At 36.7% G+C, this 19,002-nt stretch overlaps 1 protein-coding gene across 9 annotated transcripts in view; it reads right to left on the bottom strand.

The window, feature by feature from the left end:
• Window positions 1–1,402: 1,402 nt before the first annotated feature.
• Window positions 1,403–19,002, bottom strand: part of PRKACB (protein kinase cAMP-activated catalytic subunit beta) — an 82,691-nt gene continuing 65,091 nt past the window's right edge. For all 9 annotated transcript variants that reach the window (XM_068199941.1, XM_068199932.1, XM_068199935.1 and 6 more), the window contains 9 exons: window positions 17,555–17,616; window positions 16,568–16,696; window positions 12,948–13,046; window positions 11,849–11,931; window positions 11,207–11,333; window positions 8,953–9,048; window positions 7,351–7,473; window positions 5,425–5,589; window positions 1,403–1,775 (listed from right to left, as the gene is read on the bottom strand). In XM_068199941.1, coding sequence (XP_068056042.1) covers window positions 1,650–1,775; window positions 5,425–5,589; window positions 7,351–7,473; window positions 8,953–9,048; window positions 11,207–11,333; window positions 11,849–11,931; window positions 12,948–13,046; window positions 16,568–16,696; window positions 17,555–17,616 — 1,010 coding nt within the window. In that variant the 3' untranslated portion in view covers window positions 1,403–1,649. The remainder of the gene's footprint in view (window positions 1,776–5,424; window positions 5,590–7,350; window positions 7,474–8,952; window positions 9,049–11,206; window positions 11,334–11,848; window positions 11,932–12,947; window positions 13,047–16,567; window positions 16,697–17,554; window positions 17,617–19,002) is intronic.

The following is a 19,002-nucleotide window of genomic DNA, read 5'->3' on the forward strand; positions in this document are numbered from 1 at the left end:
CATGAGTCTAGTTTAAACTTTTAGATGTGCTGTTTTAAGACAGGTCACTGAGATAGCCAGAACCAAGTGTTCAAATAAAACTACTATGAATAAGTTTAAAAGCAACCCTGAAAAAAGTGCTGAGCCGCTGATTATTAACATTGAAATAAATGTGTAAAAGTGCCCAAAGCTAGCACATGGTAGCAATACCTTTTAAGTCAGTTGGTGAGAGTATACAAAACTTAATTAAACCCAAATACTTGTATCTGTGTGACCATACATTCTGATTGATTGAAAGAAAGTAGGTTACAAATGAAGACACAATGCAACTAAAATAAACTCAGATGTTGCAGTTTTTAAACTCGATCTCTTTTCTTCATGAATGAAGTGCTGTAATTAAAAAGAAAATGATTGTAGCAGTACTCCATCCTCAGTTTACTAATATAGTATACCAGAATAAAAACTTGGCAATAACCTCTTATTCTTAACAGCTAACAAAAAAAAAATAACCGTGTTCATCCAGCGATGCATCTAGAACATTATTTTGCAGTTGCTAAACCATTTGTTTGTCATAGCTAATGGCAGAGCGCATTTTGCTTTCTGTGGCATGATGGTTTTTATTCTAATGGATGCCTTTTTTAATCAAAAAAGGCTTGAAGCAAGGAATACTTTGGGAGCCAAAACATTGGCTACTTAAAAAAAAAATAAGAAAAAAATGAAGAAGAAAAAAGTGAATCAAAATGAATTCTCTACAGTACTGACCAAAACTTCCTTTAAGAGTTTAGGGTTCTTGATCTTAAACAAGCAATTTCACACCTGCCAACTGAAATGCTGGTAAGTTGACTTGGTTTAATATGGTCCAAAGTCCAGACCAGATGGAATTACTCCCTCACATGAGACTGTAAGCTCTCCATGGTACAGTCTGGTTATGGCAACTTGCCTACTGCCTAGGTGGGAAATACAAAGGAAGGAGGCAGTGACGAAAACTGCAGGGATGTAGAAAACCAAGGCACGGGGTCTAGCTACTGTCCCCTACTTAAGCCATCCAATTGATTCTACTGAATTTTGGTCAGCCTCCAGGAAGAAATGTTTTTAAGTTAATTTAGCAGACATTTATATGGCGATAAATACTACCTTCAAAAATGCTAAAAATGTTGGCTAGGTTTAGTCTGAGCTACTAAAAAATTATTATAAATTGTAGCATCAGACACAAGACAGACATGAATTATTGGCTGGCACAGACTAGAAGCAACATTTATCTTTCACTTCAGTCTAAATCACACTAGCCGCAACACCTTCCATTTCACTCACACAAATAATACATTATTCAAAATAAAATGGAGCATTCTTGGGTAAAAAACTACTTCATTTCAAAGGGGGAAAATGAACAATACACAGAAACAAAGAACGACAGAAACCAAAGTTAAGTAGGAAAGTGGTCTATTATTCTGTGTTACTGCACAAACAGTGCTTGCTTAATTGTGCCTAGTTAGAAGGGTTGGTGCAAACTGCACACATGGAAGATGGCAATAAAGACCTCAGTCAGCTTTGTGGAATGAAGTAACTAGGTAACTGTTTTGACATATGATGGTCTCAGCTCCACCTCATCTGTTAACAGAGTGCAAAGATCCCAATGTGAGCCCTGATGTCATCTTGTCCTCTTACTCCTACTAAAAATCAGCAAATTCTTTTGCACATTTTTCTGTTAGAGAAGCACGAATATCTTCTTCTTCATAGTCATCAAAGTTGCTGGTATCTCCAGGACCTCTGCACTTTGGTATGAATGGAGCTTCTACCTGTATTGGTAGGAAACACAAAAAGGCACATGAAATGTTACTGGCCAAATACCAAGAGATTGAACATTGTAATAATGAGCACAGCAATACTCGTTACTCCTCAGGTCCTGCCAAGAAATCAGGTATTACAGGTTTAAGTTGTGGCACATAAACAAAACCAATCAAAGAAGGTACAGGCCTAGATGTGTGAATCTAAATTGAAAAAGACTAATCTCTTGCTGACAGATCTCATTAAAAAATTACTTCCACTTCAAAACAAAGATTAGTCCTCTCCTTGCAGAGGCGATCCTGCTCCTTCCAGCTCATTAGCACAGGACATGGAGTACATTGACTGCCACCACCACCACTACACAAAAATCTTAGGAAGTTTTGAATGCCTCTCCCTCCTGCTTAATAACAATCTTCTATTTCCAAATAAAAACTAACCTAATACAAGTAGAAAAGAATTTGCTCTGCATCTTTTACGAGGTTCCTCCTAGGACCTAAGTGAGAATGAAAGCCTTCTAAAAACTAGGCCACAATGAGACACAAGCAATGACTTGAAGGAGTCACTCAAAGACTGTACCGTAAGGTAAGCAAAATGACCACAAAATTATGCAGGTGATGCAAATTTAAACCTGGAAACACAAAGTAATCAGCCAAGTATCTCTCTCCCAAACATCTTAAGGAGTAGGTGTGCCAGAGGCAGAATGGTGGGGAGACAACAAAACGGGGCAGGCACAGCTCCAGCTGAGGCAGAGGATCACACCACACTGTGCCCCCTGGTAGACTGCAGATAGTCAGGGGGTGTTGCATGTGTAGATCAGTAAGTTAAAGAGGTACAGCACAGAGTAACAAAATTAAACTCCAGACTGTGGGTAATACCATTATACACTGCCAAGAAATAACAGTAGCTTGTGCATTTGTGCATGCAATTGTCAGGTGTATATCCTCTTAGTCTTAAAACAAGATTTGTGTTTCAGCGATTTGGCCTGAGTGAACAGTGTCTGTGTACATACTTAGCCTACAAAGCCACACATTGCCAGTATCTGAATTCTGTCTCTGTGTCTTCTTAAACTGATTTTCAGTTACTTTCTTACAACAAAACTCAGAGCACAGAAAATATCTCATTTACTGCTTGACCTTTAGAACACTTTCAAATGAGACACATCAGACCTTTTCCTATTATCTTCATGATGGAAATTGCTAAAAAGGAGATAACACTGTTTTTTAGTGGAAATACCTGTTTGGACTTAAGTACAATCATCTTATCAGACAGTGTGTTAATACATATGGAAACATATAAAGAAAGGAAGACTTGATGGTATATGCTGCAATGGGTGAGCAACTGGCTCACAGGTGGGGCACAGAAGGTTACAGTGAATGGGATGACATAAGACTGGTGAGCTGTCACTAGTTGGGCTCTGTAGGGCTCAATTCTTGGCCTGGTGCTCTCAAACATCTTCATAAATGATTTGGATGCAGGAGTGGAAGGGATACTAAGTAAGTTCATAGACCATAGAAAACTGGGAGGAGCTGTTGACTCCATGGAGGGCAGAGAGGCTCTGCAGAGAGACTCTGACAAATTAGAAGACTGGACAATCAGTAAGTGTATGAAGTTCAACATTGGGAAGTGCCAGATTCTGCACCTGGGATGAGGCCACCCTGGATGTATAGACAGAGTGGGAGACAAGAGGCTGGAGAGCAGCTGTGGAAAGGCACCTGGGGTCCTGGTTGATGGCAAGTAGAGCCAGCAGTGCCCTGGCAGCCAGCAGGGGCAACCATGTCCTGGGGACATCAGGCCCAGCATCCCCAGCCAGGCAAGGGAGGGGATTGTCCCGCTCTGCTCTGCACTGGGGCAGCCTCACCTCGAGTGCTGGGGGCAGTTTGGGGCACCACAGTGTAAGAAAGACATTAAACTATTAGAGAGTGTCCAGAGGAGTCTTAACAAAGCTGGTGAAGGGCCTTGAGGGGAAGCTGTGAGGAGCAGCTGAGGGCACTGGGTCTGTTCAGCCTGGAGGAGACTGAGGGCAGACCTCACTGCAGTCACAGATCTCTGCTCAGTGACCAGTGACAGGAGCCAGGGCATGGCCTGAAGCTGAGTCAGGGCAGGTTTAGGTTGGGTATCAGCAGAACCCAGAGGGTGGCTGGGCACTGGAACAGCTCCCCAGGGCAGTGGTCACTGCATCAGCCTGAGAGGTTCAAGATGTGTTTGGAGAGCGCTCTCTGGCACATGGTGTGACTCCTGGGGACCTGTGCAGGGCCAGGAGTTAGACTGGATGATCCTTGTGGGTCCCTTCCAAATCAGCATATTTTGTGATTCTGTATCCAAAATGTTAAGTAATTGACTGACTTACTTATGACTGTAGCATTAAAACAAAACAAACAAACAAAAAACTCCAAACAAAACAAAACAAACCCAAAAAAACCCCATTCACATGACATTAGCTGCCAAGGAACACTATGTTTATTCAGGAGAATACATGCTGTGGTAACAGTCACTGTGAAAAACTAGTATAAGTCTAAGGTTTATTGCTGTATTTCTGTGACTACTTGAATGATATTACAATCCACACTTTTGTTTCAAACCCTCAGTATTACAGTTATTTATTCTTTATAATTAGAAGCTTCAAACTTACTCGGTATCAGTTTTCACAACCCTTTAAATCTAGTAATAGCTATTCTGACTCTACTACTTCTTAACATTTAAAAATATTTCTTATTTATGTGAAAGTAATTCACTAAAGCAGTACACTTGCAATGCTAAGAGTATTTAGCACAGTATTAAAACACTGTTAATATTATGGAGCCTGGGTGTTCCCAAACAACATACTGGCAAATGAATCTCGGTGCATAGAAATCTGCCTTGCAAAGAGGCATTAAGAAAGTGAAGAACAGATAATTAGAATTCCACAATGGGGAATATTTTCTTAAAAATATCTATACTTAATGCAAGGAATACAGGATGCATTAATTGTACCCTGTCTTCTAGTAATTAATACATTAGTGAATAATTCAACAACTGTACTGTCAGTTTGTGTAGCCAAACAACCAGTTTCTTTTTATAAACTATTGTTAGTATTTAGGTTTGGCCCTTAAAATACTGCTGTTACAGCAGTAAGTTCATGCCTCTATAGTCAAGACTGTTAGAATTTCAAATTCAAACCAATTTCTTTAAATATTATCACTTTTCTCTAGCTTTTTTTACAGAGGGAGCCGGTTGCTTTAGGAGAAAAAAAGAAAAGCTCTAGCTTTGGCATGAGCTTCTCCACACTGAAGTACAGTCTGAGTGCTAAGAGCTGGCTGGAAAGGAAAACAAATTCATTTCTGCTGTGGAGGTGTATTTATAGATGCCACTATAGCAGGGGTTAAATAAAAAGTGAGAGAGGCAGGAGATGCCTTATCTTGAGATAATCCAGAAATAGACTAATGCACAACATGTGTGTTAAAGAGAACGTGAGTGTACACAGCGGTCCAGGCTAAAATATCCAGAAGAAACAAACATAATTCAATCTCTACATATCTTTTGGAACCTTAAAAGGTTAAACTACTTTCACCCTTTCTCAATTTAAAGACACAGATCTAGGAAATAAAAATTAAACACAATAATTAGAAACTTTACTTCAATCCCTTAAAGACCTGTAATAGGTTTGATCAGGAAGGGTCTTACCTTTCTCTGATAAATGGCAATCCAATCTGTAGTTGCAAACCACTTGTGATTCTTTATGTCATTTACACCATTCTTGAGATTTCCATATCGTTTGGTCAAATCTACCTGGAGTAAATTTCTTAGAAGATCCTTTAGGTCTGAACTGAAGTGTGATGGGAACCTCACCTAAAATTATAAACCGGCAACATTAACAAACATGATACAAATTTGATTCTTTCCCCTGTGAAGGGAAACAACTTGACAAAAAGGGAAACAGTAGGGCAATTTTCTAACTTTCTCCTAAAATCAAATCAAGCAGGAATGCATGAAGAGAGAGATGATTATTGTTGCACATGTATTTCTGTTTCACAAAGCCTTTATCAGTAGCATTACAGTGCCCATCTACGATTTCTTGAACTGGAAGTTTCTAGGGGGCAAGATATTAATTTAATGTAACAGTGATCTAAAATCTAAGTTTAACTTGGTGTTTTAACATCATCTCAAGACATTCTCAGCTATTTTTTAGGTATAAATTGTTATATTATATTATATATAAATACACACACAGAGGAGACACAGTATATAGCATATATACAGCATATGAATACATATATATGATATAAAATAACTGTACATTCAGCAATCATATATGAAAAGTCAATCTGGAACTTTATGCTGTACTGCAATCTGTTTCTCGTAACTAAATGCACCAACATCAGAAGCCTTACATAACAGCACTATTTGAAGACAGCACACTAGTGACTTGCAATTCATTCAAACCTGGCTAAAGGATATTTGAAGATGATTCGTGGGATGTAATTACAAAGGGTTTTTCTAACAAATGATCTACTGACACCATTTGAGTTGGCAGAGAGAAGGAAGGGGAAAAGAACAGGCAGAAAGCTGTATTTGTCATCCCCATAGTCTCAGTGTTTGACACTCCCAATATTGAGTTGATCAGTTGCGATGTAAATACAGATCATGGAATTAATTAAAAGCTTTCAAAAAATCAAGAAGTCCAGTTATCAAGGACCCTGCTTCAGGTCCTGCTTCATGCAGTTTACCTACCAATATGGTTCTATTGTAGATTACAAAAAATTCACAGGTTTAATGACTATAATATCTAGACCACTGAGAAGTATGGAAATATTAACTCAAATGTTTAAGTAGAGAACTAAGCAAATGAGGTAGAATAAATGAAAGACCCCAGGTTATAAACAACTGCCAGCTGAGGACTGAATTGCAGTTTCCAGAGTTGATCTCCAATGCTGTTTCTGCTGTAGTCCATCCAGGGACTCAGAAAAAAGTTAGGTGACCTTTTACAGCATGAGCCTATGTAGGGGCAAGGAAGAGAACAACTGTAACAAATCAAGTGAGCACAAAGAATCGCCACTGGCTGGCAGGGAAATAACAGAATGACTACATTTTGCTGCTATCCAGCACAAGAAGAGATATCAATGAAAAATAAAAGGGAAACACTGGAAACACTTTTCAAAAATTTTATGTAACAATGAAAGCCAAACAACATTAGACATGTCTGCCTATAAGACCATGGAAGTAAAGAGACCTAGGAATGATGGAAACTCTTTAGGGCTTCTCAAAAATTGCAAAATCAATTATAGAAAATAGCTAGGCAAATTAAGCACACGGCTAAGTAGCTGTTAATAGTCATTGGATCACTTTAATCCAAGCATAAAAGGATATAATACCAAATGTCTGTAAATTTAGTAACTTGCATTTTAAATTTGAAGGCAGGGAACAGATTTTTATAACTTTGGTTTTCAAGGAACAATATCTGTACTTATGAAATGTACATTACAAACATCTCCTAGGTCCTTTTCAAATTCCTCACTGTCTAGTGGCCAGTGAATTCTGCATCTCCTCCATCAAAAACCAGGTTCTATAAAAAGAACTGTGTTTGTGAAAATGCCCAGAGCCTTAACCCACCTTGCCAGACACAATCTTCTCATAAATTTGAATGGGCTGATCTGCAAAGAATGGGGGATATCCAGCTGCCATTTCATAGATTAACACTCCTAGTGCCCACCAATCCACTGCCTTGTTGTAACCCTGAATGAAATGAAACATGCCACTGTTAGTACAGTTTCTAACACAGGGTAGGATTTTCAGTACAAATCTATATACTTATGGAATACAAAGAAAGCAAATACATTATTGTTCATTTAATGCAGAACTTACAACCTGACTCCAACCAAACTGGCATTCATCGATTCCAAAAGCAATACACTTAAAACCTAATACAGCAATAACAGTGAAACAGTGATGGAAATAAAGCATTCTGTACACATTCCTGTGATGAGTGTCAGTGATTTCTTTACACTCCTGTGTAAATGGGCACAACTTATTTATTTAAAATCTGAATAATTTTGTTACAGACTGATAATTCTTCAAAGCTTAAGGAAATTTCTTTATAACAACATACATAACAACACTTCCTATATAGTACACTGTCACCATTTCACTTGATTATCTGCATTTTGGAACATTCAGTTTCACGTGTAGTTAACCAGCTACAAGAGCCTAAAAGTTTATTTAATTAGCTGTTAGAGTCATTTATGATCTGATCTTAAAAGCCTGAACCTTAAACCATTAGTAGATCCTATTCAATGTTACGAAAGACAAAGAAACCATCAAACTCCTCCATTTCATATATGTTCTCTGAGATTTTTTACAAAGCTCAGGGCTCAGACTCAGTCTTTCAAGAAAATCTATTTTGAAGACATTGTAGTAGATGCATTGCAATTTCTTCTGCTGCACAGGGGAAAAAAACATGCAAACAACAAACATTTTCCCCCAAACAGAAGTATTTTTTGTTCAGTTTTGACAATCTGCAAAGGGTATTTAATAAAAGCACATGTTAAAGGTGTACTTTAACATTAAGCACTACAATTGTTTTATAGTGTAAGCAGTTCTGTATTTTCCATTTGCAAAACATACAGTGCTACAGTTAAACGGCTATAGGATGAATAATACTTTTTTATGTTGGAACACTTAATGCAAGTAATAGACAAACAGATCTACAGACAACTTAGACTGCATGTGCTCTACGTGTAAAACCAGTGGCTCGTCATCTTTGATTTGATGTCAACTGCCTTAAACCTGAAACCCTGCAACTAATTATGTAATGACTACTGATTCATCCCATACACAGTTCTTGTTACCTCTAGGGTTCTTGTTCTAGTGCGTTAACACTTCAGAATGTAATCACTCAGATCTGTTCTTCTGATAAGGATGTTCGCTAAATAACTTAATTACAGGTTCTTTAAATCTCTTTGCTCCTCACAAGTTATGTGGCAAGCATATGTAGAAAGTTTGGTACAGTTATGTGTAAATTCCTTATCTGGCATACGTTTTGGCATACTAAACAAATATTTACAATGCAATGACTGCATTTTGTGTCATTTGTCAATTGACTAGTCAAGATTTAATTTTTGGAAGTATCAGCAACTGTTTATCCCTCAGAGCTTGAAAACTGGGTGAGAAGATTTAACTATATCAAATGCATGGCTGAGTAACAAGACAAAGTACCTTGCTGAGAATTATTTCAGGTGCCAGGTATTCTGGAGTCCCACATAACGTCCAAGTTCTGCCTTTTACTCTTTTTGCAAAGCCAAAGTCCGTGACCTGTCATCAGAGGAAATAAATTGATTGTAAGTGCATTGCTACAAAGAAATTTAAAATTAGGTACTTTAGAAATATATTGGAAAGCCATTTTTTTACAGGGGAAAAATTTATTTCTCAAATCATGTAGTATCATATAGTCAGATGTATCTTTATTAGTCAGTCTTCCTAGTACTTGTAATTCAGATAAATAGGTCTCATGATAAAATTGATAAAAAACACAAAATATGTATTATTACCCTGACACCAACTTCTATTTATAATATTAAAAATCAGTGGAAACTATGGCTTACTAATCTTCCACATGTACTGCAATTACATTATTAATTTTTCTTATATTTTAACATCAGACTGTTTGTAATGTTGAAAATTTGAAGAATATAAACAAGATATTTATCTTTTCCTTTACTTAACAAATAAATGAATCACAAAAAGGGTCACTATATCCCCCAGTCTTGTAAACTTAGAATTTTATTGCATAAGTGTATAAAGGTCATATGCACAATTAGTGTGGGAATAAGACAACACAGAAGAGGTCTTCCAGTAACTTCTGATTCTGAGTATCTTTGAAAGCATCACCAGAATCAAATTTGTTTATTTGAGGCCTGGGGGGGAAAATGTAGCAATAACTGTATTCACAAATGGCAAGTAGTGGAACATTATAAATTCCTCATTTCACTTGTCATCTTTTCTACAGTAAGTTTTCAGAACTCTGTATGCAATATCATACTGTCTGTGTTTTTTCCTGGACCATATTGTGGAATACATACAGAACCCAGGTAATTACATGTGGAATTCTGGGATCAGTTTCAAGCTACCAAGTCTATGCTTGTTTCTTTTGTTTCCTCCTTCTTAGTTTCAATTTCAACCCATTCCTTGAGAAACCATACTGTACCAAATGAGAATTGCTGCTAATTGTACAATAACCCATGCTGATGTTGCTTTACATTAATGTCACACCTAAAGAAGCCAAACTATCAACGCAGCTTTTCTTCATTTTTGGTAGAAACAACAGCATCAGCAGCTGGAACTGAATGGAGTGGGTGATATACTGACTGGAGAGACCTGCTTCAGTCAGCAAAGAATCATTTCTGCGTTTGGGAATGCACATCAGTTTATGTAAGAAGAATACACTGCAGACACAGGACAAACACTAAAGGCTTTAAAATATAAAAAGAAAATGAAGTTGGAGCTGCAGCATCAACAAATGAACACAAAAGAGCCTCTCCTCTGCCACTATCACAAAAACATGCTGCTGCACAGAGAGAGCTGCCAGGGCTGGAGTCAAGCAGTCACAGCAAATGGAGTAAACCAGCCGCACATTAATGGTACTCCCCAACTGTGTTAGAGGGACTTGTATTGATCCTCTCCCTACAGTGTTATCTTAGACTCCATGTAAAGTTATTTTACAGTTATAAACAACATATGAATCCTTTACACTTCTCTCAAACATTTTTATAATGTATTTTCTTGTTTAGATTCTGCTGTGGCAAAAGGTGACACAATAAGGGAAAAACTTCCTTTTAAGTTTAAGGACTGCACAGCATTGCAGAGTGCTTGTTGCTGCACTCTGCCTTCCCATTTGCCATTTAGCAAAAAACATAAGAGATAAAGAGGAAGATGAGAAGGTGCCACGAGAGGCTGTTGTAAAACCAAAGCTGTCATTTGAGCACTGCAGTGCTGACCTCAACTCAGCTCCCCCCCAGCTGTGATGGGAAGGCTAGGACTCTCCAAGGGTGGGATTCATCTGCTGGACATTAAGCATTATCGTGTCAGGGCTAATATCTGAGCTGGTTTTCCTAAACTACTGAGACAGACAGTGCAGAGAAACAGACATTTTAGGGCATCTTTCATCTTGTTCTAGGGCAGATGTATAAAATAGGTCAGATGAACGGAGCCATGTAATCACCTACTTCTCACCACAGACCCCAAGGGAAATCCTGACAACTGGCTCAAATGCAGACAGCTCTACTATGCATACTTAATTTTAGTCAGAGGAAGTACAACCCAAGGGTTTTAACCATTACTAGACAGTACAGCATTTGAATGCTCCACACAAGCATGCTAATAGACCATTTATTCTAAACACATTCTCTCAAATTACCTAAATCTACACTGCAAGACAAAACTTCACACCCTAAATATATGAAGAGTATCATACCTGGATGTATCCTTGCTGATCAATTAAAAGATTTTCAGGCTTTAGATCTCTGTAGATGAGGTCTAATGAATGGAGGTACTCAAATGTTAGCACTATCTGAGCTGCATAAAACCGTGCATGTGGTTCACTGTGAAGAATGAAAAGAATATTAAGTACCCCAATCCTATGCTAAGGTACAAAAACAACCACCTAACTGTCAGGGATAGACAAAGTAAGTATCTTTTAACTGGTTCTTTTACTGTGCAACAAGAAAAAGCAAAACCAAACAGTTTCAGAATTGATACATACATTCCCTATATTAAAGTATTGCAGCTAAAATACACATACAAATCAAGATGAACATATCCCACGGTGCAGAGCTTTGACTTCAAATTTTACTTTTAGAAACTACCATGAATTTCAGTGACAATATGCATAGGATTTCCAAGATTTATCATGCACAGATCACAAATACCTGTATTAACTAAATGAAAAATAATTAGGAGTTCTTCAGCGCCTGACTTATTTAAGTTCACTGAACAAGAGGTAAATGCACTTAACCCTTCAAAATTTTTTCTTCAATGCTAACAAATTTTACAAAACCCTCTTCCCAAATCAGCAAATTAAGCCTTTTTAAAGGAATGGTGTCATTAATACTCTTACCTGAACCTTCCGATTCTTCTTAGATGTGAAAACATTTCTCCACCAGGAACATACTCCATTACCATGTATAAATTAGAATTGTCCTAAGGAAATTAAGGAGATGAGTAAACACACACAAATACATATTAGGCATGCTATAGACTCATAGTCTCTAGAACTCCTACGTGGAGTACATTTTATTCATGAATGAAAATGAAAAATTGTAGTCATCCAATGACATTGACAAATATAATGCAACATAGGCAGAAATTCTTGAAAAACTGCAAAAGAAGCATCATATATCTCAAGAAATATATTTTAAAGCAAATCTGATAAAAATAATTAGTGAGGTCCAGATGCAGACTGCTGCGAAAGAGACCTGAAGGAAAAGAGGGTAAGATGCCTACTGCAAGGCAAGACCTTGAACCCTTCCATACTTCTAACTGACAACCTGAGGTATTATTGTCTCCACAGACCCTGCCCCAAACCTCAAACCTCTAAAGATTAAGGTAGAACATGTCTGCTCATTTAAAATTTTCAAAATAAAAGGAGAAAAAAAAAAGAAAACAAGTACGTACATATCACCCCATAAACTAGAAAGCTTCTCAATTTCTTTACAGACTAACTAATACATACTGTCATTAAATTAGAAGCTAAGCTCAAAGTTCTGTCCTTCATGGTTAAAACTGTCATTAAGACCTGCCTCAGGTATAAATCTCAAGCAAAAAGATCTGCAGAACAATTACAAATTTACCATTCTATATAGTGGTACAGAAGACTTGCTTTGGTATCTCTCAAAGGTAAAATGATGCCTTAAAGCTCCTTTGTTGTACAATCCAATTGCCCTCCAAGAGAAGAGAAAACTCTGAGGAGTTTAACTTAATTTTTATTTTTTTATTTGGAGATATCCTTTCAAACATTACCTGATGAACTGGGGTATATGAAGTGTACACGAGTGCACTCCACTCCTACTCTAGCCCTGGCAACAGCTGCCAAATGAAGCATCTTTGAAAACAAAAATACTTGAACTATTGTACAGTAAAACTTATATATGTTAATATCTAAAGTGTAAGCATACACTTCCCTGAAACCCTACAACTACTTTGAAAGTAATGATTACCTTAAAAGAATACTCCAGTTTAACAAGGAAAGGAAAATTCACTGCTTGTAATATCCTCTTCTCATTCAGTGTGTGTTCTATCTGCTTCAGTTTGACGACCTAGGAAAGAAAAAAACATCTCCAGCTTAAGTGTGATATTTTATAGTTCTTGATAAACTTTTCAGTTTAAACTATTAGTTGAAAGCAAATTTGTAACTTTACAGAAAATGAAAAACCTTATGATTCCTAGTAAAATAACAGAACCAAGAAAGGATTAAAAAGTCTAATAACATTTTAAAGAGTAACACTTGTGTAATATGGTTGGCAGACAACTCTACAGTGTTTCTTCCTACTTGCTGAGTGTAAGAGTCAGTAAGGAAAACCTCCCTGCATTTTCTATGAATTGCATATGTTTATTATGGTCATACTTCCCCAGCACTTCAATAAAATCAATTGATCTTTGGACCCTTTGCTATGAAAGGCAGGAAACTGTGTAGGACACACTTAATTATGTATTTTGTTACCTATGAACTGAAGTAAACAGGCTTATGTCATACAGCTTACACATCAGTGACAAAACTAAGGAGAATACAAATTCAAAATCTCCATTTTTATAAACAAGTTACTTCTTATAATCCATTAAAATGTTAGGCTGCTAACAAGGCAGCAAGTGGCAGGTTTCTGATCGTTATTCTTTCTCAGCAATTAATAATCAGTTTCCTTGTGTTAGACCCCAACATTGCATAATGAATTATATCCATTTTATTTAAACCCTATTGCACAATTTACCTATAACCCATTTTCAGAATGGCATGATTTCCAAGTAAAATTAGGTTTTATCCCTCGCTCCATAGGAAAAGAGAAGAAAATGTACATGAGTGATCAAAACAAGTCTGTTTTTATGTTTGGAAATCAAATCTAACTGATATAAATAAGAGATAATCAAGATATTCCAACCCTGACTGAAACAGTATTTAAATTTAACTTTTAGAAGCAAAATGTAGTAGCTATAAAAACTCACTACTGTTTTGAAATAAACATCATACAAAGGAAATAATGACTTAAAAAAATTAGGCCTCTTTTGAATTCCAGTTCTTTAGGGTACAAATAAAGTTTTGCTCAAATCAACTCATTTGTGGGAAGTATCTCCTTCATCCCTAAAAAGCTACAGTGCTGGAATGATCTTGTCCATCCAAGCAAGAAAGGCCAGGCTCTTGTCTGTGAGGTGTTCAGCTGCAATGCCAGACCAGACTTCCCTCCTGTTCCTGCATCTCCTCCCAGTGAGGTACTGGAGGGGGATGGAGCAACACCCCAGGCTGAAGCTGCTGTTTAACACTTCAGGATGTCCAGCTGGGGCTTCAGACACAGCTTTGTTCACACTTCAGCCCAGGCTCAGAGCATGGCCAGTGTCAGCCTCCCATATACCAAATGGTGTCTGGTAAGGCAGACTCTCCAACAGCTTGTTTGTGCCCAGGCTCTTGCTCATGATTTTTTCTTTCCAAAAACAATTACATAATTAAACTAGCCAAGCAGTGGCATGTTACAGCCTTCCTAACTCAAGTCAGACAAAGGAATAACATCCTTACACAGAAAACTCCTGGCTGCATCAACATCTATTACATATTTTTCATGTTCTATGAATCAAGTATGAGATTGGATAACAAAGACATACACTGGATGCTTTCCCTTTCTTTCAAGTAAAATGGAAATGAAAAATTATAGGCAGCCTGCCCATTGTCCAGTTTCAGACATCTGTATGTTTTCTGTCATAAACAAAGAGATGGAAATGTGTTCTCACCAAACCATCTCCTATTTTTTTTAACATTTAATGGAAGCTTCTAACAGATTTCTAAAAGAATACATAAATAAATAATTATGCTAAGTTAAGTTGAAAAAGCAGGTATTTCATAAAGGAACACATCAAGACTTCTTATTATAGACAGAACCATCTAATTTATGAACAGGAAACTGATGTCTGGATGCAAACATCTTTATAATCCTGTGAATAATTTACTGCAAGTCCACTGCAGTTATTAAAAATGTGACCTTTTTGCTTTTTCCAGATAACTTTCCAATTCTGAGAGGTAGTAATGAATTTAATTAACTTTTTCAAAATAACTCTTTGAGTATTTTTATGGCAGCTTTTTGAATTAAGATGTTATTTCCTAAACTGCTCCAGTGATCATAACTCAGCCATTCACAAAAAAGGGGTTCAAATTAAAAACCAGCTGAGAATTTGAAGTTTGGTGGTGGGCTCTTTGTGCAGCACTGGGATGCTCTGCCTGCAGGATGCCACCAGCCATACTGAGGTAATGCTGAGACACATTCCCACATGGGTGGAAATGGCTGGGCTGTCTTTATTTGTACTGTACTGGAATGTCATTTCAGCTTAACTGGATTTTTAAAAAATACAAGTTAGACACCATTATAACAGGAGAATGCTTTAGATGCAAAAAAATCGTATTTTTCCATGTAAAAAATATCCCCACAGGTTTGACACTAAAAGGTAAGTTTGTTTTAGTTTCCGTTTGTGAGATCATTATAAAGCAGTCCTTCATTAAATGACCCATTACTCAAGGTCCAGGACTGCAACCACATGTACAGAGTACTGGAACTGCAACTCAGGCAAAACTCAGTGACTATGTCACTGCCACAGTTCCATTATATAAAATTACTCAGAAATGTAATAATGCCTAAGTGCAGAAGTCCACACTGAGGCAATGCTGACTTTGAGTTTGTTAGTTGCTCATTATTAAGTTCTCTTTGCCAGATTAACATTGTCTTAATATGATCTTTGTTACACAGCAGCAAAGTTATGTATAGTGTCTGACAAAATACAAACATTGAGGACCTTGGAATCCACTAACCTAAATAATGTACTTTTGAAAAACTTGTCAAAACCATTAAAAACCACTTGTATTGATAAATTGTGCTAAAATACTTCTTTGAATTCTGGAATTCTGTAATGTAAAATGTAAAATTTAAATTTTATCAGATGACATTGCTAAAAAAATATCGGGCTGGAGCAGCAATACAGGCTCAGACCACAGCACTGAAGTTTACAACACAGAAAATGTCCATTATGTGACAGCTGCTCTGAGACTCCCGTTCTACCTACAATGTTACTACAGATGCAACAGGACTATTCCACAATTAAACATACAGAAAGTAATACCTCATAGGATCAAGAATGGAAAATAAGTTATTTGTGCAGACAATTTTAATTTCAATTATGGTGCACAAATGAAAATTTTGAGAATTTCTGATCTAGGTATTTTTGAACTCTCCTGCAAAAGTTTATCTGTTTATTTGAACTATAGCACTATATTTTGCTTTTGTCAAAAAACATACAGGCCACCTTACAAAACCTAAGCAAAGAATTTACCCAAGAACATTTTATTAATGCCTTGGACTTAGAGCCTCTTTAGCCTGTTAATGTTACTGGCCATTGTACAAAGTCTACACAATCCCAACAACTGAACCTACTGGCTAAAAGAGAAAATAAAGCATTTAAATTATCACTGGTCTCCAAGTTTATAAGAATAAGCACAGTATGTGCAACTCAGTTCAGCCAGAGCTACCAGATCTTCATCTACATCAAACTCTTCCGTAGCACACAACCTACTATAAATTATACCAACCTTCTGTTTGTCCAGTATCTTCATAGCATAATACTGTTCTGTGGATTTATGTTTCACCATCATTACTCTCCCAAATGATCCTGTTCCAAGGGTTTTTTGCCGCTCAAAATCATCTAGGCCAGCAGTATTCTATATGTAGGATATAATCACATTGTTTACAATAATACCAAAGACAATTTTACCTGTATGAATTCAGTTACGAAAAAAAGTTGAGAAATACTACATTTAACAAAGACAACTATAGCCAACTATACCATTATAATTTGATACCTGTAGCATTTTAAAAAGAGATTTTACATTGCACTCATTAAAACAGAAGAAGACTTAACTGAATTATATCAACATTTCTGTAATTTGTCCATGCAGCTGTCCATACATGTTTAGTAAGGAACATCTAGCAGTAAACAGATTATGAATATAACATGCAGATAAATAACCGCTTCATGCTTCACGGTCAAGAATATTAGAATATGCAAAAAACCCCAAGCACTAGAGACAGCTCTACATGAGAGTTTTCCAAAGAGCACATCCCTGCGTACATTTTCTCAGACATTCATTGCCATAGCATCTCAAATATTGCATTAGAACAAGAATGAACATTCCCCAAAATCCCAAATTTTACAAGATTTCTCTCTAACAAGCTCCTTAACCTGCTCCCAAGTCATATACACTAGTCTTAATACTCTTACTTCTACTTACTATCATGGCAGAAATTATTAACATGGCAAATTACAGATGTGCCAATGCTTCTGGTTATTAAAAAACTCAACTAAAACCATGCAAATAGATTTTGACTCTTGTCATGGCCTGAGAATCTTTGTTGATAAACTTCAGTGAAAAGTGACAAAGCAGGCATTAAAAAAACCTGAAACTCCTTTACAAATTGCATGAAAATTATATCTGTTTTCTGCACTACTCATGAAAGACCAATAAAATTATCCAAAAAATGCAATACAGAAAATTACTGAATGCTTAAATGAGTGATACCTGAGGGGGGCTTTCCCATTTTCTTAAAAAGTCTTCTTTGGCTTTGGCTAGGAACTCTTTCACTGAAAACACACAAAAAAGTACATTTCAATTGACATAATTCATCATGGCTGTAATGGAGATGCTTTGTTAACAAAATACATAAACTTCATTATCAACTTCTTTCTTCAATTGATAATATGCTATTTTCACCATGGATGAAAGCAAGCATCGATGCCTCTAGAACTTCTACTGTATCTCCAGGTGATATCTAAGCTTTCTGGAGGAACTGCATCATTCTACACAAATTACTTAAACTTTACCAGGTCTAATAGCTGAAATACTCTATAGGCAAGCAGGCTTTAAGGTGATGTTTAGACATTCTTAATTCAGCTGGGAAAAAACCAAACACCTGACATTTATAAATAGCCATTCCACAAAGATTGACTTCTTATCTCTTTAAATAAACGTTGCATTTTCTTTCAGCTACTTGAGTGTAATGTCAATTTCATTGCTTTTTCCCCTCATCACCTTTGTTTAAAGGCTGTTTGCAAGCTCAAGGACCAAATGGACAGCATTACTGCAAGCAAAGACAAAGCACAGGGCTACAACAACACTGCACATTAGGCATGCCCACAGTCAGAGAATATGCAGTTTTAATATTGATTTTCCATTGAAATTGAAGAAATGTACAATGGCAAAAATCTGGATGACTGTTCAAAATGTGCACCAAAATATTTTGTTCGGATCATCTCTCAGCTGTTCTCTTTTTTTTGAATATCAATGCTCAGCCAGATCAATGTGGATTACTTCATGCACAGTCATTAATGGGAGGTGTTTCAGACATTGCTGTGATTCTGAAAGAGTCACAGAATCAAGAAAATATCATACTGGTTGTGTGTTCTCTGAATCATTTCACATAATACAACATTAATAACAGTGTTTTTTCTGTACTGTGATGTTCTGCCACAAGCATTTGCTAAAAATACACGGCAATATGCCAAGATTATTCTGGTCAATATCTAGCATTCTGTGTTTTAGCAACTGTATTTTACATTCTGACAGTTAAAAAATTAGGTTTATAACAGGTTGTAAACAAATCACTTGATGAATCAGAACTTCCTTGTACTTTTCAGTGAATACTGACGTTGACAAAGAAAACTTCAAAAATTCTCTTATTATACTGGTACATTTTCAGCAGCAGTAAAAACAACATCAGCCCTGGAGAAGGCTGGTTGTAATTTTTTTTTTTTGCTTTTTTCCCCCCTTCTTGGGTGTGCTATGGGACTTGGTTATCACAAAACACTCAAAGGAGGTTTATGGCTCCCACTACCACTGGCTCTGATGGAGCACTAATAAAATGGTAATTTTTTTAGAAGTTGTCAAAAGTTCTGGCCGACCTCTACTTTAGAAAAGCATTTAAAGCACGATATCCACTCAGCAAATTTATTTTAAGAGAAACAAGCAAT

Source organism: Anomalospiza imberbis, chromosome 9 (assembly GCF_031753505.1).
Source record: "Anomalospiza imberbis isolate Cuckoo-Finch-1a 21T00152 chromosome 9, ASM3175350v1, whole genome shotgun sequence".
NCBI classification, from domain to species: domain Eukaryota; kingdom Metazoa; phylum Chordata; class Aves; order Passeriformes; family Viduidae; genus Anomalospiza; species Anomalospiza imberbis.